Consider the following 9,432-nt stretch of genomic DNA (forward strand, 5'->3'; position numbering starts at 1 on the left):
CAGGACAAAGTAAGTTTACTTTCAAAAGGCACTCACACACCTGGCTTTATACGAATCTCCCTCCTCCCTCGATTCACTTAGATCCCTTCACTTGTGCTGAAAGTTTGGTGTAGTTAGAAAAGTTATTTTGGAACAGACATGCATACAGTAATTGCATAAAGCTGCTTCCTTTTGGAATGTAGGCTAGAAGGCATGTAATCAAACGAGGAAGTTCAAATGAGCAAAATAATTAAACCTGCTCTAAGTTTCTGAGATAATATTAGCACTGAAAAATTCTGAAGCAAAATAAATGGATTCTTCAGATAATTCTATTAATTAATAATTAATTCTATTAATTGTGCGAATGCTCACATGCTCATATGTGCAGAGATAATTGGCATTTAAGTGCAGTATGTACACTATTCTATAAAATAACACATAGATGCATTAGCTCATATGTGCAGAGATAATTGGCATTTAAGTACAGTATGTACACTATTCTATAAAATAACACATAGATGCATTAGCACATATTTGCAAAGAGGCATACATGCATAGGGGGCATGGGCATGCCTCCTAGTTGCTTGTGGAATGGAAGATTAGGTTCTTACCTTTGCTAATCTTCTTTCTTGTAAACAAGAATATCAGTCTTGACCAATGGGAGTGGGTATTTACCTTCCCTTTCTGTGAAGTCTTTAGAGAGCCTAATTTACATATTCTTCAGCTCCTCCTCCTCTCATTCCAGGCTGTGCTAGATTTCCTCAGTCTGTATCAAAGCAGTGAGTTAGCCCTAGAATGGGTACAAAAAGAGAGAGAGGGGATGCGCGGATTCTCTCTGAGATAACACAAGTCTGTTCTGCTCAACAAAAACAGCATTAATTAAAACATTTTGAAATGCATAACAAGGTAAAATGAAACTTGTGTGCAACCTGCATCAGCCATTAGAAAGTTACTCAATTTGTAAATTTTACTCTACTGTAATAAATTCTTCTCCTCCCTGACCATTAAGGGCAATGGAAGTAAACAAGACGTCTGACCCTCCAGACATGTGTGAGACAAAAAACAGGCTAACTGACAGGGCAGGTGTCAAGACTGATATTCCTGTTTACAACAAAGAAGATTAGCAAAGGTTAGAGTTTAATCTTGCATTCTAGTGCAACAGGAGTATCAGTATTGACCAACGGGACACACCAAAGGAGTCCCCAGTACCTAGGGAAGGACAAGTGAGCCTGCTGCTACCACAGAACCAAACTCTGTATCCCTTCTGGCTGCTACATCCACCCTGTAAAAGTTGATAAAAGTGTGGAGGCGAGACCATATAGCTGCCCTAATTTCTTCAGGTGAGACAGCTCTAGCTTCCAGCCAGGATATCACCCCTCTTGTGGAGTATGCCTTTACTCCCACGAGAGACTGTTTTCCACTCCCAATATAAGTGAAAGAAATTTCTAGTCAAATCCATCTAGAAATGGTTGCCTTGGATGCTGACCATTCCTGTCGTGCTGCATCCAGGAACACAGAGATGATGCAACAGGCAAAACTTGTTTGTCATCTCTAAATAATGAATAACTCCTCTATGGACATCCAGACATTTCAGGATCTTGGCTTCCATCTTTGCCTGGAGGGAAAAAAGGCCAGGAGATGCACTTCCTGGTTTAAGTGAAAAATGGAATTACCTTCAGTAAGGAAGGTACCGTTTGAAACGACACACCAGTCTCCAAAATCTTGAGGAAGAGTTCCCTGTAGGACAGAGCCTACAATTCTGATACCCTTCTAGCTGAAGTTACGGCCACTAAAAACACAGTATTGACTGTTAGGTCCATGAGTGAGGCCTCCTCCAAGGGCTCCTAGGAACCTGAGCTAGTGCCAGCAGGACAAGATTAAGATTCCAGGATGGAAAGGGCTGGTGGGGTGAAGATGCAATTCTCCATTAAAAAATCTGGACACATCTGGATAAGAAGCCAAGTTCCGATGTTTGGCCCTCTAAAGCAGGAAAGACCCACTATCTGTATCCTGAAAAAACCCAATGCAAGACCTTTATCGAGCCATGACAATTGAAGCCTTAGTCAGATCTGTGTGTCTCTGACTGCACCAGCTGTGGAAACACTTCTAAGCTTTTTTTAATTTTAATTTATTTATTTTCTATACCGTTCTCCCAAGGGAGCTCAGAACGGTTTACATGAATTTATTCAGGTATTCAAGCATTTTTCCCTGTCTGTCCCAGTGGGCTCACAATCTATCTAATGTACCTGGGGCAATGGGTGGATTAAGTGACTTGCCCAGGGTCACAAGGAGCAGCGTGGGTTTGAACCCACAACCCCAAGGTGCTGAGGCTGTAGCTTTAACCACTGCGCCACACACTCCCCATATAAGCTGCCACAGTGGACTGCTTTTTACATCTTAGCTGGGTGGTTATTACCAAGTCTGAATAGCCTTTTCACACCACAGGTTTGTGCTCAAGGGCAATGCCGTAAGACCATAGTGGTCTGGATCCTCCAGGGCAATTGGGCCTTGTGAAAGGAGTCTCATATGACAGAGAAGCCTAAGCCCCTTGCCCCTTTGTAGACACACCAGGTCTATGTACCATGACCTCTTCGGCCAGTACGGGGCACTAGAATTACTTGCCCCTTGTGGGTCCTTATCCTTTGGAGGACTTTTCCTATCATCAGCTATGGAGGAAACATAGAAACATTAAGGCAGATAAAGGCCAAATGGCCAATCCAGTTTGCTCATCCACAGCATCCACTATCTATTAGAGAATGGATGGTAAACAAGACTAAGCCTCTGTATCGCTTCATGGTGCGACCTCACCTTGAATATTGCATTCAGTTCTGATCTCCTTATCTCAAAAAAGATATAGTGGCACTAGAAAAAGTTCAAAGAAGAGCGACAAAGATGATAAAGGAGATGGAACTCCTCTTGTATGAGGAAAAACTAAAGAGGTTAGGGCTCTTCAGCTTGGAAAAGACAGCTGAGGGGAGATATGATTGAAGTCTGCAAAATTCTGAGTGGTGTAGAATGGGTACAAGTGGGTCGATTTTTTTACTGCATCAAGATTTACAAAGACTAGGGGACATTCAGAGTTACAGAGTAATACTTTTAAAACTAATAGGAGGAAATATTTTTTCACTCAGAGAATAGCTAAGCTCTGGAATGCATTGCCAGAGGATGTGGTAAGAGCGGTTAATGTAGCTGGTTTTATAAAAGGTTTGAACAGATTCCTGGAGGAAAAGTTCATAGTCTGCTGTTGAGACAGACATGGGTTGATAGCATGGAATGCTGCTGATATTTGGGTTTTTGACAGGTTCTTATGACTTGAATTGGCCTCCACGAAGATGGGATACTGGGCTAGATTGATCATTGGTCTGACCCAGTAAGGCTATTCTTATGTCAGAGCTCTTCAGTTTAAAAAAAGAGACAGCTGAGGGGAAGTATGATTGAAGTCTACAAAATCCCGAGTGTTGTAGAAGGGGTACATGTAGATCAATTTTTTACAAAGTTTAGGGGACACTCAGCTACAGGGAAATACTTTTAAAACCAATAGAAGTAAATATTTGTTTACTCAGAGAATAGTTAAAACTCTGGAATGCATTGTCAGAGGATGTGGTAAGAGTGGTTAACATAGCTGATTTAAAAAAAGGCTTGGACAAGTTCCTAGAGGAAAAGTCCATAGTCTGCTATTCAGACAGACATGGGGGAAGCCACTAATTGACTTGGGATTAATAGCATGGAATGTTGCTACTATTTGGGGTTTTTTGCCAGGTATTTGTTCGCATCAGAGGGAAGCTTTGGATTGAGGGACGCTTTGGATTGAGTATCATGTTGCTGATCTGAAGTGTTGTTGATGCCGGCGGGGGCCTGTTGTAGATCTTGAGTGTCATCGTGGGGGGACCCGTTGCCGATCTTGAGTGCCGTCATTTGGGGGGGGGGGGCCCATTGCTGATCTTGTTGCCAAAATCAGAAAGAAAGGTGAGAGGAAGGGAGGGAGATGGGCCTGGGGTGGATGGAGAGATTGAGAGAAGTGGGCAGATGATGGAAGTGGGGAAAAGGAGTAGAGAGAAGAGGGCAGAAGCTGAATGAAAGTGGAGAAAGAGAACACATACTGGATGGAAGGAGGGGATAAAGAAAAAAGACATATGCTGGATGGGGGAAGAAGATAGAGTTAGTGAGATAGTGGAGGGGTGAAAGAAAGAGGTCGCATGCTGTGGGTAGACACAGTGAAAAGAGGGAAACTGAGGACTGCATAGTAAGAAAGAATTTAATTTAGACAGAGACAGAAAATAGAGAAGGAAGACCAGAGAAGAAAAGGAAAGGGAAGAGAGAGGAGAGAGAGAGATGCCAGAGAATGGGGAAGGAGATAGAGATATCAGATCTGAGTGGAGGAACTGAGAAGAGAGAGATGCTAAAAACCACAGGGGTGAGGGAAAGAGAGATGAAAGGAGAGAGATGCAAGACCATGAGGGAACAGAGAGAAGATGATGGATGCCAGACCAAAGGGGGTGGGGGGTCAAGAGGAGAAATGGCAGGGGGAGACAGACAGTTTCTGGAAGGGGCTGACAGTGGATGGAAGAAAGAGAATGACAAGAAGATGAGGAAAGCAAAAACCACATGACAAAGGTAGAAAAATTACTATTTTTTTGCTTTAGGATAAAGTAGTATTATAGCTGTGTTGATAAATATTTAGAAATAGAAAATGAAAATATGGTGATCATTTTATTGGACTAATTTTAATACATTTTTGACTAACTTTCAGAGACCAAATTCTCCTTCCTCAGGTCAGGACAGGATACTATAACAGTAGTATACTTTATTGACCTAAGGAAAGAGGGTTTGATCTCTGAAAGCTAATTAAAAAATGTATTAGTCCAATAAAATGATATTATCTTATTTTTCATTTTTCATTTTATTTTTAGTTGTTAATTTGTAAAGTGATTTGTTATTTCTCTTTTTTTCAAATTTATATCTGCTATCTTTATATTACTACTCTGATCTCCGAGACAAAGATTCATATATCATTCATTCTAAAACAAATTGAATTATGGATGACCGACTTCAAATTGAAGCTCAACACAGACAAAACTGAATTTTTCCTGGCAAGCCCTAACGACAAAATCAAAGACCCATCGATCTCCTTGAACAGTCAGGTCTTCCCTATTGACCATTTCATTAAAATTCTGGGAGTGACTCTGGACCGCCACCTTACTCTAAATGCTCACACAGATTTACTGGTTAAAAAATGCTTCTCGTTACTTTGGAAACTCAGAACCATCAGAAAATACTTTTTGATGCAGCATCTTCCCGCTTACTGGTTCAATCTTCCATCTTAAGGATGCTCGATTATTGCAACATCATTTACTTGGGATCCTTCAAAAAACCATTCTAAGACTCAGAGTCATTCAAAATTCAGCAGTTTGACTGATTTTTGGGCTGAAGAAATGGGATCACATAAGCCCCTATTATCAAAAACTCCATTGGCTGCCCCTGGAGGCGTGAATTCTGTTTAAGTTCTCTTGTCTGTGTTATAAATCAATATTTGGTCTGGCCCCCACTTACCTAGTTTCCCAATTTAATCTGGCAAGTTCTATTAGGCCCACACGAAGAATACATCTGTTCACCTACCCAACAATAAAGGCCTGCCACTACAAAAGATCCTGGCCAGAATCCTCGCCTTCCAGGCAGGCAAAAGGAACGATTGGCTGAGTAACGTTATCACGCACTCCTCAACCTACCTCAATTTTAGAAAATTGATAAAAACGAGTTTGTTCAATCAATTTGTAAACTAAGAATTTTATAGCATTGCAAATTCAACCATTAACCTTAAGAATTATATAGCTTTCTACTTCTTCCTTTATATAAGATTGTATAGATGTCTTTGAATTGTTGACCTCTTCGCTGATTGTCCAGCGCTTCTTGTTGTAAACCACCTCAAACTTTTCATGGCTTTGGCGGTATATAAAATTAAAATTATTATTATTATTAAAATTATTAAGGAGCGTTGGAACCTTGACTTCTGGTCTTCTGACTCGGCCGGAGACCTCCACCTCACCAGGAAATGCTGCACATGTTAAGAAGTGGAAGAATGCCATCAGCCCCAATCCTGAGCACACTGCCATGGAGTCAAGCAGCCTGTGCTCAAACACACTAGCGGGTGAACCTTGCATGAGCCATGCTCCCAAGGGAACGGTCCCTGAGCCCCAATCAGTAAATGCAGGCTGTCCAGGTAGGTGCACTGCAAAGCAGCCAACTCTCTGGAAATAGACTTTGCCCATTAAGTCTGCAATCTCCCATAGCCAGAGCTGTCCCCACAGAAAGGATTTGTTCAGGAATTGAGTGGGATTGTACAAGAATTGAAATTTGTCAATGTAATTGGATACCTGTTTATCCATTGTTACCTCACGCATAAAAATTTAGTAAATAATTGAATGCTGGCTACTGATCTATAGATACACTAGAAAGATCTAAACTGGTTCCCTTTGGAATTGGTGTTAAAACAATCTCTCCAATGGAATTATAAAAAAATCCCCTCGTAAGGGCAATATTAAGCAAGGTCATAATCCAAAATACAATATCCTTGGGTGGATTACTCAACAGATAATTTGGACAGCTATCCAGAGCACAGAAAGATTTAAAAATGTTTTCAATAATGTTTCCTCAAAATTAAGCTGCTCAAAAGAGGACCAGCATCTATTCATATATATACCTCTAATTCTAACTTTTCAGTTAAAAGTAATTGATTCTTATCTTGAAAGTATTTTGCCAAGGAATTGGCATTAGGATGTTCATGTTGTTTTACTGAACAATGTGTTTTGATCAATCATATTTGTTCCAATCAAATTAGAGTACTGTAGTAATCTTTCCATGCCTTTGATAACTTGTACAGTACAGTATTTTTATTTACTTATCTGTTTCCATATGTCTTATCTGATATTAAAACTGCTTTTTATAGAACCATTCTCTAAACTGACTAGCAATGTTTTGGAATGATCATGATTATTGATTTAATTGGGATGGGGGTGGGGGTGGGGGTGGGGGTGGGGGGTAGTGATCTAAGTCAGAAAGGCTGAGGGCTTCCTAACACTTATACCTGTGTGCAGAAATGGACAGTCAAATGAAAAGGAGAGAAAAGTAAGAAGACTATTGAGATAAAGAGGAAATAAGTGTTAAAATTAAAAAGTTGGGAGAAATTTGTTTTCAAGCTAATGTGAGATGAAACTTTTAAAGGTATTTAATTACAAGTGTGCAGTAACTCTTCCTAGCTTTCAGATCTCTCTGCATTCTTAACCATTAGTTTAATGAAGCAATTAATATACTTGGTGAGGGGTTGGGAGAAGAGAGAAATGCTCCGATCTGAATTCTTAATATACGTCTAGCGCAGTTCCGGGGCACCGCGACACGTGCTGCTACAGTATAAAGAATGCCTGCCCAGTGTCCCATCTATAGCCGAGCCAACCTTGGCAAGATTCCCAATAAATCGAAGGCCTCACCCTGCGGATAACGCTGCTTCACACCTTGCAACAGTTGCACCCCGAACCTGCCTGCACAGTAATGTGACCCACTCACCCACGAAGGACATGCTGAGGATCCTGGCAGCCTCCGGCAGCACGAAAAGCTGCAGAAAGACCAGAAGCACTGCTTCTGCTCGTACCATCCTCTTGTTGCTACTGAAGGAGAAACTAGAACTAAGTGGGTGGACGTGAACTTTTAGCGCCGCCTCCCTCCCCCTTCTCGTTCTCATTCGACCGGTTTTAAAAACCACCACTGCTTTCCCCCCTAACCTTATAGCGTCCAATTGAATGGAAATTATACTGTACATCTAGGGGTCCTTCCATTTAGGCGCCCCGATTTCAGGCTATGCATAATGAATATGCATATGATAGATCTGCATACACTACCTCAGCTGCATGCAAATCTAACTCATTAATATTAATTGTGGATATCCTGAAACATACATGGGACAAGGTGTGCCCTGAGGACTGGATTGCAACGGCTGTTCTATTCTAACATACCAGTATCTGGGTATCCAGATTCCTTTATAATAGTGGTTCTCAACCCAGTCCTCCAGACACACCTAGCCAGTCAGATTTTCAGGATACCCTAAATGACTATGCATAAGATAGATCTGCATAGTCTATCCATGCATATCCACTGTGGATGCAGAGGGTTATACAGATTTCCTTTCAAAAAAGAATAGCACACAAGTCTCAAGGATGTGTAGAGCACAAATTTATTAGAAATACCAGGAGCAAATGATATGGAGCTGTCTTTTGGCATAAAAATGCCTGCCTCAGGAGTTGTGTAATCTGTACACCTTTGCTCTAATGCAGAACATTCCATGAGTGTATGAAAACACTACCTCACCTGGTGAATATAAAAAAGTGCATTCTTCCCAAATAAAACAAACAAATTTGCTATGGCATCTTAAGACTGGGGTTGAGAACCTTTGCTTTATAGAACAGTAGCGTAACTCATTATCAGTCTGGTACTGTGATCATGTAAAATGTGGTAGGGACATATGTTATACTATTCTGTCATTATGTGACAGGCATACCCATGTCCTTGCCCATACTCTCACATCATTCAAGCACCATGCCACTTACACACACTGTTACAGAATATTGTTTAGGTGTCATGCTAAGTTCTAGCATTTGGGAGGTGGGAATTGAGAAATAGAGGAGATGCTGGACATGAGGGGCTTAGGAAGATGGAAGGCAGTAGATGCTGGATACGAGAGGAGGAGCGGAGTGATGCTGGACAAAGAGAGGAGGTAGGGAGAGATTTGCAGATGACACTAAACTGTTCAAAGTTGTTAAAATTCATGCACTGTCTTACATATTGTTGTTACACATCGTGTTGTATATGAGGTATCTTTGCCAATTAAAAGATTAAAAAAGATAATGCATGAGGACTGTGAAAAATTGCAGGCAGACCTTAGGAAATTGGAACACTGGGCATCCAAATGTCAGCTGAATTTAACATGGACAAATGCAAAGTGATGCCCATTGGGATGAATAATCCAAATCAGAGTTACCAAATGCTAGGGTCCACCTTGGGGGTCAACATCCAAGAAAAAGATCTGGGTGTTATTGCAGACTATACACTAAAACCTTCTGCTCAATATGCGGTGGCTAAAAAAGCAAACAAGATGCTAGGAATCATTAGAAAAGGGATGACAAACAAGACTGTTTTTTTCACTCAGGGCCCGATTCTATATAGATTGGCTAAAAAATCAGCATTTACTAGGGTGGTGCTAAGTGTGATTCTATAAAAAATAGAATCATGTTCAGTGCTGCCTAAGTGGCATTAGGCATTGGTAGGTGTCCTAACTTTTAGGCACACCATATTTATGGCAGGGTTTTCTTGAGGTGTGCACTTAAGTTAGGCCCACAATGGCGGCTAAGTCAAAAACAGATACCTAACTCCAAAACATGCTCACAATCCACCCTCTAACCATGCCCA

The 9,432-nt window shown here is 41.0% G+C and overlaps 1 protein-coding gene across 1 annotated transcript in view; it reads right to left on the reverse strand.

The window, feature by feature from the left end:
• Positions 1–7,644, reverse strand: part of LOC117354866 (UDP-glucuronosyltransferase 3A1-like) — a 48,708-nt gene extending 41,064 nt beyond the window's left edge. The window contains exon 1 of the mRNA XM_033932833.1: positions 7,537–7,644. Within this exon, the coding sequence (XP_033788724.1) occupies positions 7,537–7,624 (88 nt within the window). The 5' untranslated portion in view covers positions 7,625–7,644. The remainder of the gene's footprint in view (positions 1–7,536) is intronic.
• Between the last annotated feature and the right edge of the window lie 1,788 nt (positions 7,645–9,432).

Source organism: Geotrypetes seraphini, chromosome 1, assembly GCF_902459505.1.
Source record: "Geotrypetes seraphini chromosome 1, aGeoSer1.1, whole genome shotgun sequence".
Taxonomy (NCBI): Eukaryota; Metazoa; Chordata; class Amphibia; order Gymnophiona; family Dermophiidae; genus Geotrypetes; species Geotrypetes seraphini.